Source organism: Tachyglossus aculeatus, chromosome 8, assembly GCF_015852505.1.
Source record: "Tachyglossus aculeatus isolate mTacAcu1 chromosome 8, mTacAcu1.pri, whole genome shotgun sequence".
NCBI classification, from domain to species: Eukaryota; Metazoa; Chordata; class Mammalia; order Monotremata; family Tachyglossidae; genus Tachyglossus; species Tachyglossus aculeatus.
This window is the reverse complement of record NC_052073.1, coordinates 31,397,967-31,418,494: the sequence shown is the minus strand read 5'-3', so window position 1 is coordinate 31,418,494 and position 20,528 is coordinate 31,397,967. Positions and strand designations below refer to the sequence as shown.

The following is a 20,528-nucleotide window of genomic DNA, read 5'->3' as shown; positions in this document are numbered from 1 at the left end:
TATATACATATATTGAGCACTTACTGTGTGCAGAGCACTGCACTAAGCGCTTGGGAAGTATAATTTAGCAACAAATAGAGACAATCCCTGCCCACAACGGGTTCACAGTCTAGAAGGGGGAAGACAGATATCAAAACAAGTAAGCAGGCATCAGTAGCATTATTATACATAAAAATAATTATAGCTATATACACATCATTAATAAAAATGAATATAACTATAATTACAAATATGTACAAATATACACAGGTGCTGTGGGGCGGGGAGGGACGCAGAGTGAGGGGAGCGAGTCGAGGCGATAGGGAGGGGAAGGGGAGCAGAGGGATGGGGGCTTAGTCATCATCATCATCATCAATCATATTTATTGAGTGCTTACTGTATGCAGAGCACTGTACTAAGCGCTTGGGAAGTACAAGTTGGCAACATCTAGAGACAGTCCCTACCCAACAGTGGGCTCACAGTCTAAAAGACTGTGAAGCGGGGAAGTGTGCGAGTTTGGCGGATTTGAGGAGGGAGGGCATTCCAGGCCACAGGTAGGACGTGGGCCAGGGATTGATGGTGGGACAGGTGAGAACGAGTCACAGTGAGAAGGTTAGTACCAGAGGAGCAGAGTGTGCAGGCTGGGATGTAGAAGGAGAGAAGAGAGGGGAGGTAAGAAGGGCAAGGTGATGGAGAGCTTTGACGCCAACAGTGAGGAGTTTTTGCTTCCTTTGCCTGCCCTCTGCAGTCTGCCCCAGCAGCAGGGGGGACTCCTCAACCTGCGCAAACTAAGTTATCAGCAGAAAGTCTCTAAGAAGATCTTTTCAGCGATTCTGCACATAGGTGCAGACACTTCAGTGCTGCAAGGGCCAGTTAAACCAACTCTTACCTCCCAAAGAGGATTTGACACTTTCAGAGAACAGCAATGCAAGGCTCCAGCCTGAGATTCCTGGAGTGACAGATTCATTCATTCATTCAATCGTATTTATTGAGCGCTTACTGTGTGCAGAGCCCTGTACTAAGCTCTTGGGAAGTACAAGTCGGCAACAAGTCGACAGATGACATGTCTGTAATATTGCCAAGGACTAGGGGATTATGGGAGGGCAGGGATAAGGGGAAGGGGTACAAGCGGGTTCGAGACTGTGAGCCCACTGTTGGGTAGGCAACATATATACACACATATATATACACATATTGAGCACTTACTGTGTGCAGAGCACTGCACTAAGCACTTGGGAAGTATAATTTAGCAACAAATAGAGACAATCCCTGCCCACAACGGGTTCACAGTCTAGAAGGGGAAAGAGAGATATCAAAACAAGTAAACAGGCATCAGTAGCATTATTATACATAAAAATAATTATAGCTATATACACATCAGTAATAAAAATGAATATAACTATAATTATAAATATGTACAAATACACATATATTTGTAGGGTAGGGACCGTCTCTATATGTTGCCAACTTGTACTTCCCAAGTGCTTAGTACAGTGCTCTGCACACAGTAAGCGCTAAATAAATACGATTGAACGAATGAATGAATGAATGAATGAATGAAGCAGAGAACAGATTGGGGGGAACAAGTTTTCAAGCTGGTGATTCCTTTCAGAAATTTTTTTTGGTCCCAAATCCCATCCCAGCATGAGGGGATGAGTCTCCCTGAAAATGGTGGGGCCCCTGGACGATTTGCAGCTGGTTTGTTACAATTCAGTCTGCTCAGTCTACCAATGGGTACTTCAATAACTGAGGAAAGACAGCCGTTGTGTTTAAAAATAATGCTTTCTCCAAAATTATCTTTGAGTGACGGGTTGCCATTCCGAATTGTTTCTATTCATTAGAGTTAAGCTGAAGTGTTTGGAGTGGAGCTCAAGTCAGATCAAGAACTCACCCCGTTTTCCACAGTGAGGCGAGAGGCTTCCTGCTGGATTCTGCTCTTTGCTTCATTTTCGGTTTCGTGCTGTTTCTTCAAATGGTCATTGGCCTCCTGAATGGTCTGGATTGTGGCCATCAGCTTCTCTTTTTCTTTGCTGTGGATTTCATTCTGGACTTCCAGGTTTCTAAAGAAGAGCACCAAGAGGGTTTGTCCTGTTAATCCTCCCACCTCCTGCCCGGGACCACCTCATCCAGGAAGCTTTCCCTGACTTACCCTTCCCAGCTCATTAGCGTATTCTGTGACTCACTCCTGTCCTCAAATCTTTCTTTTAATTCCTGCGCCTAATTCACTGAGCCCTAATTTATGGTGGTTGCACGAGCCTTTGCTTTTCTTATTAAACTGAAGTTTCCATGAGGGTAGGGATCATAGTGGTTCCTTAATGAGTACCCCGATCCTAATACCCTCAGCCCCCTGAGCACCTATACATTTCTCTGTTAATTTATTTAGTAGTATTACCATTTATTGAGTACCCCCTAGGTGAAATGTGCCGTACTAAGTGCTTGGGAAGCTAAAAATGAACAAGGGGCATATTCACTGTCCACAAGAAACTTCCACTCCTATAAGGGAGATATAAATGGATTTACAGAGTAATCAAAATAAATTATCGATTGTACAATTCAATTAATCATATTTATTGACCGCTTACTGTGTGCAGAACACTCTGACAATACAACTGAATCAAGAGACACACCTAACTCATGAGGAGGAGTGTAAATACGTACCCAAGTGCTAGAAATGGCTGATGGGTTTATATGGCTTAGGATTGAGGTATTAGTTGTTCATTCAATTGCATTTATTGAGTGCTTACTACTACTACTAATAATGATGATAGCGTTTATTAAGCACTTACTGTGTGCAAAGCACTGTTCTAAGCACTGGGGAGGTTACAAGGTGATCAGGTTGTTCCATGGGGGGCTCACAATCTTCATCCTCATTTTCCAGATGAGGGAACTGAGGCACAGAAAAGTTAAGTGACTCTCCCAAAGTCGCACAGCTGACAATTGGCAGAGGCGGGATTTGAACCCATGACTTCTGACTCCAAAGCCCGTGCTCTTTCCACTGAGCCACGCTGCTTCTCTGCTTACCCTCAGTTAGGGTAAGTCTCTGCAGAGCACCGAACTAAGCACTTGGAAAGTACAATTCAGTAATAAAGAGAGACAATTCCTGCCCATACAGAGCTTGGGTACTATCCAACCAAGGGCGATCCCCAGCATTTGAGTCTGATAGGCAGTTTTCCCAGATGGGTTCAGTAAGGTTTATTGTCCACCTAGTGAGCTCTCTGGTTAAGAAGAGTGAGGCTTACCTACTGAGTGTCGCTTTGAACCAGGCATCCCCAAGTCAGAGCCAAGAAAAAAAGAGCCCCCTACCACCTCACCATCACATACAACTTCCATCGCCTATACACAGTTGATTATCTTGTCCCTGAGCATCCAGGACACAGTAAGTTTTCAGCCAAATCTGCTGGATAATGATACCCAGTGCTGTCGATAGTACCAGGGGTACAAAGATGCACACAAAATACCAAAGATCTGCGGCAGTGGAGACCAAAACAGACCAAGAACTGGCCTTTATAAAAGTTATATAACTCTTCTGCCATCTGCCCACCAAGAAGAAAGAGGCTATTTAAATCCTGGCTGATCGGCCCAGGACGTCCCACGAGCAAATACGTGCCATCTCGGCTGGGAAGAGCCTCAGGGGCAGCTTTCTTTCTCTCTGCCCCTCTTCCCTTAAAGTGAACTCTGTCAGTGGGTCTCCCTGAAGTGACTCTCTCTAGAACTGGGCCCACGTTTGATGAGGCCCGAAAGTCCTTTTAGGAGCAGCTTGTGACGGCCCCCGGCCCCAAATCCACCAGTCTCCTGGCTTTACAGGCCCCAATCTATTTACAAACCAGTAACCCAGTAATCATGGTAGGTTGGTGCGGGGCTGCCCCACCCAATGTCCAAGGGTCCAGGGAACAAACACTCACCTCCTCTGCATCCCTTCCTCCTCCAGGTCACGGTGTAACTGACTGGCTATTTCATCCATTTTTCCTGGGATGAGAAGATTGTTTTAAGATTCTTGTTGTGTTCTTAGTTTGTTCCTTTCTTAGCTCTAATGTCAATCACTTTCTACAGTTTGTCCCCCTTATCCGAGTCGCCATCGGCATGGATGGAGGAACATTACTGTATATATGTATATATGTTTGTACATATTTATTACTCTATTTATTTTACTTGTACATATCTATTCTATTTATTTTATTTTGTTAGTATGTTTGGTTTTGTTCTCTGTCTCCCCCTTTTAGACTGTGAGCCCACTGTTGGGTAGGGACTGTCTCTATATGTTGCCAATTTGTACTTCCCAAGCGCTTAGTACAGTGCTCTGCACATAGTAAGCACTCAATAAATACGATTGATGATGATGATGATGATGATTAGCAGAGAAGGCAGGGTTTGGGGAGGGTTCTGAATTCTCTAGGGCCACATGACCCTACTTAGATAATAAATTTTTTCCCCACAGGCTGGGCAGCAGCTTGCAGTACAGCTATGCACAATGACACAATAATACACACACAGTTTTCTTACAATGTAGGAAAACACAGAACCTGTGTTAAGGAAGTTCTGCACTGTAGTGCTCACATTGTCCAACACTGCGAACATACATTCACGAGCCAACTTTTCCAAACCTGTGGCATCCTCCATCTAGGTAAACAGGCTCAGTTTTTCAGATGAAAGTTCCCCAGATTTCCTAACAATGTTCTAATCAAAATTCATAGTGAAAACATGACTTTTGGCAAAACTCTGTGTTTGTATGTGTGTTGGGTCCTGGGGCTGACATATACATTAAATGCATTATTTCTGATATTGTGGTTTGGGAGCTAGATGAGAAAAAAAACTGCTTTGAAGGTGACCATCATTTGAATGAACTGTACAAAGCAGTGTTTCCCTTGGCATTATTCTTGAATCCTCCCTCTCATTCAACCCACCCCCGTTGTTGGGTAGGGACCATCTCTATATGTTGCCAACTTGTACTTCCCAAGCGCTTAGTACAGTGCTCTCCGCACAGTAAGCGCTCAATAAATACGACTGAATGAATGAATATTCGTTCCATCCAAAACTCACAACATCACTAAAATCCTCCCTTTCCTCTCCATTTCATTCATTCAATTGTATTTACGGAGCGCTTACTGTGTGCAAAGCAATGTACTGAGCACTTGGAAAGTACAATTCAGCAATATAGAGAAAAAATCCCAGCCCACACCAGGCTCCTGTTACCACATTAACACAATCACTTATCCCATCCCACCTCGATTACTGATCAGCCTCCTCGCTGACCTCCCAGCCTCTTCCTGTCTCTCCCGACCCCAGCCCATATTTCACTCTGCTGCCTGGATCATTTTTCCACAAATATGTTCAGGTTGTATTTCTACAGTCCTCAAGAAAGTCCAGTGGTTGTCCAGCCACCTCTGCATCAGACAAAAACTAATCTCCATTGGCTTCAAAGCAGACAACTATCTTGCCTCCTCCTACTTCACCTCGCTATTCTCCAACTACAACCCAGCCCTCATGCTTCAGTGCTCTAATGTTAACCTTCTCACTGTTTCTCCATCTTGCCATGGACCCCTTATCCATATCCTGCCTCTGGCCTGGAATGCCCTCCCTCCTCAAATCTGACAGAAAAGTCCTCTATCCCCACTCAAAGTCTTATTGAAGGCCCATCTCCAAGAGGACTTCCTTGACTAAGCCCTTTTTTCCCCACTTCCTTTTGTGTCACCCTGACTTGTTCCCTTTATTCATCCCTCACCCAGCCTCACAGCACTTAGGTACATTTCTTTATTTATATTAATGTCTGTCTTCCCCTCTAGAATGTGTCAGCTTATTGTTGCACTGTACTCTCCCCAGGGTTTAGACAGTGCTTTGCACACAGTAAGCGTGCAATAAATACGAATGAATGAATGAAACAGCCGTGTGTCTCTACGCAATCAAAGGAGGTATACTGTCCTGTCAGATGAAAGGAAATGTAACTTTGGTTTTCAAAGGGAAGAGTGTGATGAAATCTTCCAGAACGGTACATAAACTTCAGGCTTGGTTGCTTTTTTTGTGTGTCTGCGTGTGTGTGTGTAACGGTGCCTATTCTAACCACCAGCAATTTACATGTTACAGTGACATTTCAGACGGCCACCAGTTAACACACACCTCTAAAGAGTTTACTGTTAGGATGACTGTTCTAGCTGCCACCAGTTTTCGTGTTACAGTGACTGCTGTAACCACCACTTCATACGATGTGATGACTAGTCTACCTATCACCAGTTTACACACCATGGTGACTGTTCTAACTGCCCCAACCACTATCGATTTACACGCTTTGGTGACTGTTCTATCATCCACTGGTTTAAACAGTCATATTTTTTGAGCGCTTTCTGTGTGCTGAGCACTGTACTAAGCGCTTGGGAGAGTACAATACAACAATAGACATTCCCTGCCCATAATTACACACTTCGGTGACTGTTCTGACACCATTTACATGCTAAGGTGACTATTGTAGCTGCCATCAGTTTACACGCTATGGTAATTGTTCTTACCATTTCTGGTCTAAACAATACGGTGACCATTCTAACTGCCATCGGTTTACAAGCCGTGGTAGTTGTTCTTACCTATGGTGACTGTTTAAACCACCACCAGTTTACGCATTACAGTGACTGTTCCAACAACCACTAGTTTAAATGCTCTGGTGACTATTCCAACCCCCCTGGCTGACACGTTATGGTGACTATTTTAATCACCACTGGTTTAAATGCTATGGTGACGGTTCTAACCATCACTAGTTTCCACGCTACCTGACCATTAAACCTACACCAGTTTAAACACTAAGGTGACTGTTCTAATCACCAATGGTTTGCACAATGTGATGACTATTCCAACTACTACCCATTCACAAGTCAAGGTGATTGTTCTAATCGCCACTGGTTTACAGGCTATGGTGACTTGCTAAGTGTCACCAGTTTTCATGCTGCGGTGACTCCCCTATCCATTGATGGTTTTCACAGCATGGTGACTATTCTAGCCACTGGTTTACACAATGCAGTAACTATTCTAGCTACCACCAGTTTACACAATACAGTGACTGCTTTAATCACCTTTGATGTACCGACTGCTATGACTATTCCAACCCCCACGGGTTTACACACTTGGCTGTTCTAAGCAGCGCTGATTTACATGCTACTTGACTGTTATAAATGACAATAATAACACTACTACTAATAGTAATAGTGGAATTTGTTAAGTGCTTACTATGTGCCAGGCACTGTATTAAGCACTGGGGAGAATACGAGCAAATTGGGATGGACAGAGTCCCTGCTCTAGGTGGAGCTCACAGTCTTTTTACAGATGAGGTAACTGAGGCACAGAGAAGTTAAGTGACTCATCCAAGGTCACACAGCAGATATAGGATTAAAATTCAGGGCCTCCGACACTCAGGCCCGTGCTCTTTCCGCCAGGTTACACTCCTTCTCTACCACCAGTTTATACACAATGGTGACTGTTCTAACATGCTACACACTAGGGTGACCGGTTCTAATTCCACCAGTTTACCTACTAATGTGACTGCTCTAGTTGCCACCACTTTACAAACATTACATTAGTTGCCACCACTTTACAAACATTAGTGAGCATTCTAACGGCCCAAGGTTTACACCTTACGGTGACTCTTCTAAACCACCACTGGTTTATACACTTGTGGTGACTATTCTAACCACCACTGGTTGAAACGCTACCAAGACTATTTTAAGCCCCTCTGGTTTATACACTTTTGTGAGTCGTCTAACCAACACCAGTTTATACATTACGATGACTCTTCTAACCACCACCGATTACAAGCTACAGTGACTGTTCTAAGTTCCAGAGTTTAAACGCTAACAAAACCACTCTAGCTGCTACTACTACTACTCTCCCCTACCTGGACTGTGAGCCCCACGCAGGACACAGGGCTGTGTCCAAACTGATAACTTTGAATCTACCCCAGCCCTTAGAACGGTGCTTGGCACATAGCAAACACTTCCCTCCTAGAGAAGCAGCGTGGCTCAATGGAAAGAGCACGGGCTTGGGAGTCAGAGGTCATGGGTTCAAATCCCGGCTCTGCCAACTGTCAGCTGTGTGACTTTGGGCAAGTTACTTCACTTCCCTGTGCCTCAGTGACCTCATCTGTAAAATGGGGATTAAGACTGCGAGCCCCACGTGGGACAACCTGATCACCTTGTATCCTCCTCAGCGCTTAGAATAGTGCTTTGCACATAGTAAGCACTTAACAAATACCACCATTATTATTATTATTATTTCCTTTGTTATTTGTTAGGCGCTTTCTATGTGCCAGGCACTGTTCAAACAGCTGGGGTAGATTCACGGTTACCAGTTTGGACACAGTCCCATGATGCCACAGATGAGGTAACTGAGGCTCAGAGAAGTTGAGCGATTTGCCCAAGGTTATATGGCAGATAAGTGGTGGAGCAGGGAATAGAACCCAGGTCCTTCTGACTCGCAGGCCTGTGCTCTCCCTACTAGGCTGATCTGCTTAACAAATACCATAATTATTATTACTATTAGCTGCCAACATTTTATATGCTATGGTAAGAGAGCTAACCCATCACTGTTTACACAATATGGTTTTAACCACCAATGTATACGTTTAGGTGGCTGTTCTAACCTCTAGCGGTTTGCTAGCCGTGATAATTGTCTTACCTATGGTGAGAACCGCTAGAGGTTAGAACAGGGGAAGCAGCATGGCTCAGTGGAAAGAGCCCGGGCTTTGGAGTCAGAGGTCGTGGGTTCAAATCCCAGTTCCGCCACTTGTCAGCTGTGTGACCTTGGGCAAGTTACTTAACTTCTCTGGGCCTCAGTTCCCTCATCTGTAAAATGGGGATGAAGACTGTGAGCCCCACGTGGGACAACCTGATTACCTTGTATCTACCCCAGTGCTTAGAACAGTGCTTGGCACAAAGTAAGTGCTTAACAAATACCAACATTATTATTATTATTATTACACGCTACAGTGACTGTTCTCAGCTCCACCGATTTCCCTGCTAAGGCGACTGCTCTACCTGCCACCAATTTACATGCTATGGTAACTGTCCTAACCGCCACCAGTTTGCTTTGGCCTCGATCTTAGACACTCTTTCAGATGTTTCCTTGTCCCTGAGGGCCTGGGCTCATTTTTGGAGTATGGGGCAGACAGACTTGAGGAGCCCGACGATTACCTCTGGTTTGTTCCGTCTGCTCCTTCAGGCGGGTCTCAAGCTCTTCCTTGTGTTTCTCAAGCTCGGAGATCTGCTGTTTGAAGTCTGGAATCATCTGTGCAAATGGCAATGACACGGAACATTACTGCTGCGTTTTACCCACAGAGTCCGTCAGTCAGTCATACTCACTGAGCGCTTACTTTGTGCAGAGGAGAGTACAATACAACAATAATGGTAATAATAATAAGCACTTTCTATGTGCAAAGCACATAGTTGGGGTGGATACAAGGTAATCAGGATGTCCCATGGAGGGCTCACAGACTTCATCACCATTTTACAGATGAGGGAACTGAGGCCCGGAGAAGTTAAGTGACTTGCCCAAAGTCACCCAGCTGACAAGTGGCAGAAGTAGGATTAGAATTCACGACCTCTGACTCCCAAGCCCAGCCAAGCAATGCTGCTTCTCAATGAACAATGAAAAGACACATTCCCTGCCCACAACAAGCCACTAAGCCATGCTGCTTCTCAAATGAACAATGGACACATTCCCTGTCCACAACAAGCCACTAAGCCTTGCTGCTTCTGTATATATGTATATATGTTTGTACGTATTTTTTTACTCTATTTATTTATTTATTTAATTTATTTGTACATATCTATTCTATTTATTTTATTTTGTTAGTATGTTTGGTTTTGTTCTCTGTCTCCCCCTTTTAGACTGTGAGCCCACTGTTGGGTAGGGACTGTCTCTATATGTTGCCAATTTGTACTTCCCAAGTGCTTAGTACAGTGCTCTGCACATAGTAAGCGCTCAATAAATACGATTGATGATGATGATGCTTCTCAATGAACAATGAACAGACACATTCCCTGCCCACAACAAGCCACTAAGCCACGCTGCTTCTCAATGAACAATGAAGACACATTCCCTGCCCACAACAAGCCACTAAGCCACGCTGCTTCTCAATGAACAATGAACAGACACATTCCCTGCCCACAACAAGCTTACAGTCTAGAGGGTGGAAGACAGACATTAATATAAATAAATAAATTACAGACACCTACGTAAGTGTTGTGAGGATGGGTGGGGGGATGAATAAAGTGCTCTGCACACTAAGCGCTCAATAAATACGACTGAATGAAAGAATAAAGGGAGTGAGTCAAAGTGATGCAGAAGGGAGTGGCAAAAGGGGAAAGGAGGGCTTGGGCAGGGAAGGCCGCTTGGAAGAGATTCACCTTCAAGAAGGCTTTGAAGGCGAGGGGAGAGTAATTGTCTCTTGGAATTGAAGATGGATGATGTTCCACGCCAGAGAGATTGAGGTATGGTGAGAAGGTTAGCATTAGGGGAGCGAAATGTGCAAGCTGGGTTGTAGCAGGAGAGTAGTGAGGTGAAGTAGGAGGGGGCAAGGTGATTGAGTGCTTTAAAACCAATGGTGAGGAGTTTCTGTTTGAGGTGGAGGTGGATGGGCCACCGCTGGAATTTCTTGAGGACTGGGAAAACGTGTCCTGAGCGTATTTGTGGAAAAATGATTGAGACAGCAGAGTAAACTATGGACTAGAGTGGGGAGAGACAGCAGTTAGGAGGCCAGAAAGGAGACTGATAGAGTAATCAAGGTGACAAAGGAGACCAATGCACACCTTCCCAATCTCTGGTCACACACAAGTCCATTTTTATCATCTTCTCTTCCCACAGAACATCAGCAAAGATTTTGACATGACATTATTCCCCAAACACTCAACATTTCCCTCTTCTGCAGTTTCTTTTGAACAATCACAGGAGTTTCCAGGAACTCTTTGGTCTGGGGGCTAAAGACTCCTGATGCAGACCCTGGCGGGTGTTGGTGCGCTTAGTACAGTGCTCTGCACACAGTAAGTGCTCAATAAATACGACAATGAATTGAATGAATGAATTTCGCAGGACAGCCCTCATCCTCAACTTCCTCACCACTGGCTTTAAGGCACTTGAATCAGCTTTCCTCCTCTAATTTTTCCTCGCTGATCTCTCGCTACAATCCATCCTGCACACTTCCCTCCTCTGAGCCCACTGTTGGGTAGGGACTGTCTCTATATGTTGCCAACTTGTATTTCCCAAGCGCTTAGTACAGTGCTCTGAACACAGTAAGCGTTCAATAAATACGATTGATGATGATCTGCCAACTTTTCATTCTGAGGCTACGTGGCAAGGGGGTTTGTAGGCAAGCCTCAAAGAGTAAATGGGACAGGAAGGCTGAATTTTGAGCCTTTTCAGTTCTGTGGGGAAGCTGTCAGGGGCGTTGGGGATTCCCCCTTCTAAACTGTGAGCCCATTGTTGGGTAGGAATCGTCTCTATATGTTGCCAACTTGTACTTTCCAAGCGCTTAGTACAGTGCTCTGCACACAGTAAGCACTCAATAAATACGATTGAATGAATGAATGAATGAATGAGACTGAGTTTCACCCCGCAAAATGTGGCTTAGTGGGGATAGCCCGGGCTTGACAGTCAGAAAGTCATGGATTCTAATTCTGGCTCCACCTCAGGTCTGCTGTGTGACCTTGGGCAAGTCACTTCACTTCTCTAGGCCTCAGTTACCTCATCTGCAAAATGGGGATCAAAGGAGTGAGCCCTGTCTGGGACAGGGACCGTGTCCGACCTGATTCGCTTGTATCTACCCCAGTGCTTTAGAACAGTGCTTGGCACATAGTAAGCACTTAACAAGTACCATAATTATTATCAAGCCAGGTCTACCTGGCAACAGACAAGCAGTTTGAGATGAAACCAATCTGTGCACACGGGTGCCAGCTTCACCCTGGGCCTCCTCAACCCCGCTCTGTAGGGGAACTCTTTTCTTGGCTCACCACTCCCCTCCTGCATGATCCACTGCTTTTGAAGACTGTATAGAATCAATTATCACTTTCCCAACATCCCTAGAATCCATCCTCACCCCTCTACCCAAACTGCTACCACACTGACTTAAGCATCAGCCTCTTTGCTAACCTCTCTGCCTCCTGTCTCTCCCCTCTCCTGCCCATATTTTACTCCGCTGCCTGGATCACATTTCTGAAAAAACCATTCAGTCCATATCTCCCCACTCCTAAAAACTTCCAATGGTTGCCCATCCACCTCCAAGTCAAACAAAATCTCCTTACCACTGGCTTTAAGGCACTTGAATCAGCTCTCTCCCTCTTAACTTTCCTCGCTGATTTCTCACTACTATCCATCCTGCACATGTCCCTCCTCTCTGTAGCTTGATCTCATCTGTCTTCCACCAACTCCTTGCCCACATCCTCCCTCTGGCCCAGAACCCAACATCTCTGACAGACCACCACTCTCCCCACCTTCAAAACTTTCCTAAAATCACATCTCCACCATAGGACCATTCCCAACTAAGCCCTCATTTCCCCTACCTGCTTTTCCTTTTGTGTCACCTATATACTTGGTCTGTACTCCTTATGCAGTCAATATTCACCCCACCCCTAGAATATTTATGTACATGTCCTTATACTCTCTCATTTCCCCTATCTGTAATTTATTTTAATGTCCCTTTGGTTTCTAATCCCAGCTCTGCCACTTGTCTGCTGTGTGATGTTGGTCAAGGTGCTTCACTTCTCTGTGCCTCAGTTACCTCATTTGTAAAATGGGGATTAAGACTTTGAGCCCCAAGTGGGACAGGGATGGTGTCCAACCTGATTTGCTGTATCCACCCCAGTGCTTAGTACAGTGCCTGGCACATAGTAACATGCTTAACAAATATCACACACAAAAAAAGACTGAGATGACAGGTAAGGCCTGCCACCGCCACCACCGGCACGTACCATGTTTTCAGACGTCAGCCTGGCGAGCTGGTGCCGGATGTTGTCGTTGATGTCATTCTCTTCTCTAAACAGCTTTTGTAAGTGGTTCATCTCCTGACTCAGGTGCTCCACTTTGAGGTTCAGAGTTTCAATCTCCTTCTCATAGTTCTCCTTCTGGACCTGGAAATGGCTTTCCAGGACCCTGGCGGTGGGCGGGGAAGAAAGGAAAGCAAATGGCTGCAGCTGTGCTAGCCATCATGGACACACCGCACTGGAGGGGAGTCTGCCATCACCCCCTTAAGCCTACGGGTGAGGGCAGGGGGGCTCCGTGGAGGAAACTAATTTAGCCTTTCTCCAAGCGCAGGCAATTTAGCCAAGTGGTTCAAGAGTCCACCTTTCTCTGAAGAGCACCCTGCTGCCAACTACTGAGCGGCTGCCTGACCTAGCTGAAAGAGCACAGGTCTTTGCAGTAGAGGTCAGACACTCTTAGTAGCCTCCCTAGGATCTGTTCCTAAAAGGCAACTTTGATTTTTACAAATTCTAGGCAGTTAAATAAGTTTCGGTGCCAGCTCTGAATTGGAGGACTTGGATTCTAATTTCAGCTCTGCCTCATTCATTCATTCAATCGCATTTATTGAGCGCTTACTGTGTGCAGAGCACTGTACTAAGCACTTGGGAAGTACAAGTTGGCAACATATAGTGATGGTCCCTACCCAACAACGGGCTCACAGTCTAGAAGGGGAATAATAATAATGATGGCATTTATTAAGTGCTTACTATGTGCAAAGCACTGTTCTAAGCGCTGGGAAGATTACAAGGTGATCAGGTTGTCCCACGGGGGGCTCACAGTCTTCATCCCCATTTTACAGATGAAGTAATGAGGCCCAGAGAAGTTAAGTGACTAGCCCAAAGTCACACAGCTGACAATTGGCGAAGCCGGGGTTTGAACCCATGATCTCTGACTCCAAAGCCTGCGCTCTTTCCACTGAGCCACACTGCTTCATTTATTGAGCGCTTACTGTGTGCAGAACACTGTACTAGGTACTTGGGAAGTACAAGTTGGCAACATATAGTGACAGTCCCTACCCAACAACGGGCTCACAGTCTAGAAGGGGAATAATAATAATGATGGCATTTATTAAGTGCTTACTATGTGCAAAGCACTGTTCTAAGCGCTGGGAAGATTACAAGGTGATCAGGTTGTCCCACGGCGGGCTCACAGTCTTAATCCCCATTTTCCAGATGAGGTAACTGAGGCCCAGAGAAGTTAAGTGACTTGCCCAAAGTCACACAGCTGACAATTGGCGGAGCCGGGATTTGAACCCATAACCTCTGATTCCCAAGCCCGTGCTCTTTCCATTGAGCCACGCTGCCTCTTGTCTGCTGTTTGACCTTGGGCAAATCACTTCTCAGTGCCTCAGTTTTCTCATCAGAAAATGGAGATTCAATACCGATTTTCCTTCTCCCTTAGATCGGGAGCCCCGTGTGAGGCAGGGACTGGGTTTAATCTGACTGAACTGTGGCTACCCCAGCATTTGGCACATAGTAAACACTTTAGAAATGCCACAGCTGTGTTGAGGGTGTAACAGGCATGGAAGCTACCACAGACATATGGCCCTAGAGGGGCAAGGGGTGGGCACTGTTTTGCCTCTCCAGGCACAGATGCCAGAGTTGTTAGGGGGCAGGGTTGGCACCAGGGTGGAGCAGATTTTCTTTTCTGTCATCCAGTCTTCCTCTCCAAGACTGGTGTGGCCAGCCCACTGCAGGGTGGATACCTGCGTCTCTTTTCCCAGTAGGCAGTGCCGAAGGGGGTGAGACAATGCTGAAGGGAATATGGCCGAGGAAAGAGGGGGACAGGGCAGTTAGGCTGCCCTCCTGCTCTTCCAGGCCTCACCCCAGTCCCCCCAAGGTTTATAATAATAATAATTATGGTATTTGTTAAGCGCTTACTATGTGCCAGACACTGTACTGAGCACTGGGGTGGATACAAGCAAATCAGATTGGACACTGTCCCTGTCCCACAGTCTCCATTCCCATTTTACAGATGAGGTAACAGGCACAGAGAAGTGAAGTGACTTGCCCAAGGCCACACAGGTTTATGATGGCTCAATTCCAAAGTCCTCTCAACTCCTCCCAAAGCATTTTTTTCAATACAGTAAATATAGAAGACTCTTCAGGGAGATGCAAGAAAACCACGGGCCTTTGCAGTAGAGGTCAGAAACTCTCAGTAGCCTCCCCAAGGATCGGTTTTGTTTCCTAAAAGGCAACTTCGATTTTCACAAGTTCTAGGCAGGTGAATAAGTTTCAGCGACAGATCTGGTAAGGGATTATTTCCCACCCAACAAAATTTGCCCTGCCTAAATGGCTTTCTTGGGCAGTAAGTCTCCACTGTCCATATGACGGTTTCTCTTTAATGAAAGATTTTCCCATTGTTTTTCCCCAAAAAAGTGTCTCCCATGTACCTGTCCCAACTTTTAATCTTCCAGGGAAAAGGTGATTCTCAGAAGACAAGATAGCCCCAGAAAACGATGCCTTACTGAGGGGATACCTTTGTCCCTCCTGTTCTCAGGCTGAACAGAGTCTTGGGCTGAACTTCCCTGAGGCCAGATGGGCAAGGCCATATGGTCCTTGTTAAATGCTTACTATGTACCAAGCACTGTACTAAGCGCTGGGGTAGACACAAGATAATCAGGGCGGACACAGTGCCTGTCCCACATGGTACTCACAGTTTAAGTAGGAGGGAGTAGGATTTCATCCCCACTTTACAGGTGAGGTAACTGAGGCAAAGAGAAGTTAAGTGACTTGCCCAAGGTTACACAGAAGACAAGTGGTAGAGCAGGGATTAGAACCCCTGACTTCCAGGACCGAGCTATTTCTGCTAGGTCACAATGTTTCCCTGAGAACGCCCGGAGTTCTCCAACAGCCCTTCCTGACCTTTTGATGCAGAAATTTACGGATGGAAATGAGAACTTGGAGGACAACTCTATTATTAACATGATTATTCCATTCCCGACCTTGTGGCTTTCTTCAGCCCCTCGTAGGCAAACCAGAGTTCCCCGTCTTCATTTAAGTGCTCCAGATCTTCCATGGAGAGCCTGAAAAGGAGATGCCGGGAGGGCTCCCGGGAGACCAGCAATCAGCCCTCTTTCCCCCTGCCGAGTCTGGCTCAGCAACAATAACAAAGCTGGTTTAACTTACCTGTTTTTGACATCCTCAATGTCGTAGCTGTTAAGAAGTTGCTTGGTGACTTCGGCCATCTTTTCTGAAGATCAAACGGGAGACAGCTTGTACTTCCCAAGCGCTTAGTACAGTGCTTTGCACACAGTAAGTGCTCAATAAACACAATTGATTGATTGATTGATTGATTGACAGAAAAGCATCACGGATTTGCAGGATGCCTTCCTGCCTGCCCCTGAGAGGGCCCTAGGGGAGCAGGAGACGGGGGAGAAAGGAGGCTGCGAAAGAAGGGGATCCCCAGTGGCATAACGCTCCCCCTCCCCAGAATCCGGCTTCACACGTCTCCTCCCCATTTTTGGCTCTGATAGCACTCCAGTCCAATCAAGCAATCAGAAGTATCCACTGCAGGTCAACTGTGTACAAAGCATTGCACTAAGCGCTCAAATGGAGCCAAACTTCCCCCAATCCGGCCTGCTGGGCGCTCACCCGGAGAGGACCTGCCCACCTGGAACAAGCTCCCATGGAAGTCGCCTGGCTACCTGGGGTCTCCCTACCTCTCATTTCCCGTTTCTGGGACTGGGCCAGCTTCTCCACTTCCGACTTCTGCATCTGGAGCAGCTCTATGTCCTTTTGAAACTCAGGGATGGTCTGGCATGCGTCCACAGCATCCGGGAGAAAGAGGAGGAGATAATGGGATAAAGGAAGCAATATATGTTGGTCATTGCCCACAGAGGGTCACTACTTACATCCTTAAGTGCTTAGTACATTGCTCTGCACAAAGTACACACTCAATAAATAGCACTGATGTTGCGCTGCATCATCCTGACTTGCTCCCTTTATTCATCCCATCCCAGCCCTACAGCACTTATGAACATAACTGTAATTTATTTATAGTAATGTCTATCTCCCCCTTTAATAATAATAATAATAATGATGGCATTTATTAAGCACTTACTATGTGCAAAGCACTGTTCTAAGCACTGGATGTAAGCTCATTGTGGGCAGAGCATGTCTGGTTGTTTTTCATATTGTACTCTCCCAAGCACTTAGTACAGTATTCTGCACACAGTAAGCACTCAATAAATATGACTGATGATGATGATGATGTCCTTCTACTCAGACAGTGACCAAAGACATGCCATAGCCTGGTGCTCTGTGTTGGCTTACAAAGTTCCAACAATAGCAGCAATCCACTATCACAGTACCCCTTTTATGAATTCAGACTGGTGAAAATGCCAAGGGGCACCTACAGCAGTCAGTTCATGTAATCAGATACCCATGCTACTCATCGATCTAATCATAATTGTGGCATTTGTTAAGTGCCTATTTTGTGCCAAGTATTCTATTAAGCACTGGGATGGATATGAGATAATCGGGGCGAACACGGTCCCCATCCCACACGAGACTCACGGTCTAAGTCTCTTCTGTTCTATACAAGAGAGAATCCGTAGGGGCAAGTTTTGCCCAGCTTGAATTTAAACTTCAACTTTTAAGACGCCCCATTTCAGGGCCACTACTGCCTATCATCAATCTGGAACTCAGAACTGGCTAGCTGGCACTGCCATCCTATAAAATGAGGCAGAATGAGCACCCAGAGACGGGTCCGGATGCCCAGGGGCCAAGGGCTAGTGGGGACTCCTATCTTGGACAGTGCCCTTCCTTCCCTTCATGGGGGCAGGGGTGTGTTTTGGGCAGATTGAGGCCCCCCAGTCTTGCTGTCCACCTTGGCCTGCTGGCTGAGGTCCGCCACTTCCCCCCTGAGAGCCTCGGTGAGGGTCTGTTCTTCCTCCACTTGACGCTGCAGCTGCAGCTTTTCTTCTCTGAGAGCCTTGATCTCGCCCTTCAACTCCAGAATCTGCTTCTCGAAGTCTTCCTTCTGCAGCTCGAAGCTCTTTTCTAGGAGCCTGTGGAGCCAGAGAGTGGGAGGGGACGGGGTGAGCGTCAGGCTGCTTCAGTCCTGGATGAAGCTGGCCGGGTGAGAAACAGGGACCGGGACTCGGGGGGAAGAAATCTGAGAAGCTTAGTTCGGGGGGAAGAAAGTGTTCCGTATCCACCCACCACGGGGGATGCTGAGGTTGCCAGGGTGGGGCCAGCAAGGGCACCTAGGATGCTTGGCCATGGGACTCCTCTGGCCCACCAAAGTGATGGGTTCATCTCCTCAGCGTTGGCTTTAGAGCACTGAATCACCTTGCCCCCTCCTACCTCACCTCATTGCTCTCCCACTACAATCCAGCCCACGCATTTCACTCCTCCAGTGCCAACCTTCTTACTGTACCTCCATCTCATCTATCTCACTGCCGAACTCTCGCCCACATCCAGCCTCTGGCCTGGAATGCCCTCCCTCCTCATATTCAACAGACAATTACTCGCCCCCATTTCAAAGCCTTATTGAAGGCACAACTCTTCCAAGAGGCCTTCTCTGACTAAGCCCTCCTTTCCTCTTCTCCCACTCCCTTCTGCGTCACCCTGACTTGTTCCCCTTATTCATCCCTCCTTCCAGCCCCATTGCACTTCTGTACACATCTGTAATTTATTTATATTATTGTCTGTCTCCCCCACTACACTGAAAGCTCACTGTGGGCAGGGAATGTGTCTGTTTATTTTTATCTTGTACTCTCCCAAGTGCTTAGTACAGTGCTTTGCACACAGTAAGCACTCAATAAATTCATTCATTCATTCAATAGCATTTATGGAGTGCTTACTGTGTGCACAACACTGTATTAAGCACTTGGAAAGTACAATTTGGCAATGGAGACAATCTCTACCCATCAATGGGCTCACAGTCTAGAATATGATTGAGTGAATGAAGGAATGTTCAACGCCAGTCACGGTGCCTTCTGCTCACCCATTCCCAGGGAGTTGGGTTGTTCCAAACATCCTGGAGATACTGGTTTGGATGGATTGAACCTGGCAGTGCCCTAGACCACTACTGTTTCCAGAATCAAGCCGGGGAGATGGTTCCAAGCCAGTCCCAGGCTGAGCACCCCCCAACTCCAACCCCTCACACACATATTCCTCAGCCCCAAAAGTTGATTCCATTCTCACCTCCTGTCCTTAAATCACCACAGAATCCAAACCAGATTCTCAGGAAAATGGAATTCAAAGTCCCATGCTTTTAGTGTAACCTTACCTTGGAAATCAGAACCCAAAACAGGCAGCCCCAATAACCTCCCTAATCTTCAGCTCTGCCTGAGCCCAGCCGCCTGTGTTTCTTAACCCTCAAGGATCACATTTCAGTGCCAGGGCTAAGAGCTCCTATGGCAGGCTCCATGAGAGGAGAAAGTTTGTTGCCACAGTAGCTCATGAGTTCCCACATCCAGTCTCAGAGGCCCAGAGGGGGCAAGGACAGGTGACAGGATTAGCCAGTTTTCCCGGAGTTTGCTGGCTGAATGGTCTGATTCCAACCTCCGGGTACAGTGGTTTCTTCTCTAGAGGGTTTTCTGTCCTGCTACTGCCTTGAAAGATGGCTTCAAAGGCAGCCAGACAGGTGGGTGGCCCTCTGTGGACCATGGAAACAGGGTTTCTAAATGAAAAGTATGTTGCACTACATTCCAGTTTTCATTTATAGAGTGTTCAGCACACAATAACACCTGACTGCCTGGTGGGTTGGCAAACTGGCTGATAAACTGGCTGGCTGGATGTGTCTGTACTGTTATATTGAAATCTCCCACACACTGAGTCCAGTGTTCTGCATATAGTAAGTGCTCAATAAATATAATTGAATGAATGAATGAACTGGCTGATGGACTGACTGGCTGACTGACCTACTGACTGACTCACAGGCTGACTGATTGACTGACTGACTGATGGGCTGGCTAAATGCTTGGCTGGTTGACAGACTGACTGGCTGACTGACCAGCTGACAAATTGACTGGCTGATTGACTGACAGGCTGATGATCTGAATGAATAGCTGGTTGGCTGGCTGATGGGCTGACTGACTCAATAGCTGACTAGCTGGCTGGCTGACCAGCTGATGGACTGACTGGCTGATTGACTGACTGAATAAATTGCTGACTGGCTAATTAACTGATTGACTGAATGACTGCCTGGCTGATTTGAATGCTTTCCTTCGCTTCCTCTTCCCTTTGTCCAGGAGCTTAGAAAAGTGGGCACTGACCAGTTCTGGTGTCTCTGAACAGTACCCAGAAAAAAACATGCATTTCCTTGGCTTCCTGACAAAGCAGTGCTTGGGGACAGAACATGGAAATATTCTTCAGTTGGGTACTTCAACTTACCTGTAAAAACAAAGACTACTTAACACTGACACAAAGGCAAACAAAACACACAGACATATTGTACACCCAGAAACTACACACAGATCCAGCTTACCACTAGCTGCTCCTCCAGGGAAAGGCAAAGCTTGGAGGAGTTAAAGAGTCATTGTGAGTTGCAAAAAAACTGAGTTGCGGATTTTCATTTTAACAGTAGCAGGAGGAAAGTGCAGAAGAAGCCACACA

General features: G+C 46.3%; 1 protein-coding gene across 2 annotated transcripts in view; it reads right to left on the bottom strand.

Annotated features, from left to right (window-relative positions):
- The window catches only part of MYO5C (myosin VC), a 94,788-nt gene that overhangs the window by 16,472 nt on the left and 57,788 nt on the right, over positions 1–20,528 (bottom strand). For both annotated transcript variants that reach the window (XM_038750013.1, XM_038750015.1), the window contains exons 25-32: positions 17,794–17,974; positions 16,625–16,718; positions 16,092–16,155; positions 15,908–15,988; positions 12,915–13,095; positions 9,144–9,237; positions 3,882–3,945; positions 1,871–2,039 (exon numbers count right to left, since the gene is read on the bottom strand). In XM_038750013.1, the coding sequence (XP_038605941.1) occupies positions 1,871–2,039; positions 3,882–3,945; positions 9,144–9,237; positions 12,915–13,095; positions 15,908–15,988; positions 16,092–16,155; positions 16,625–16,718; positions 17,794–17,974 (928 nt within the window). The remainder of the gene's footprint in view (positions 1–1,870; positions 2,040–3,881; positions 3,946–9,143; positions 9,238–12,914; positions 13,096–15,907; positions 15,989–16,091; positions 16,156–16,624; positions 16,719–17,793; positions 17,975–20,528) is intronic.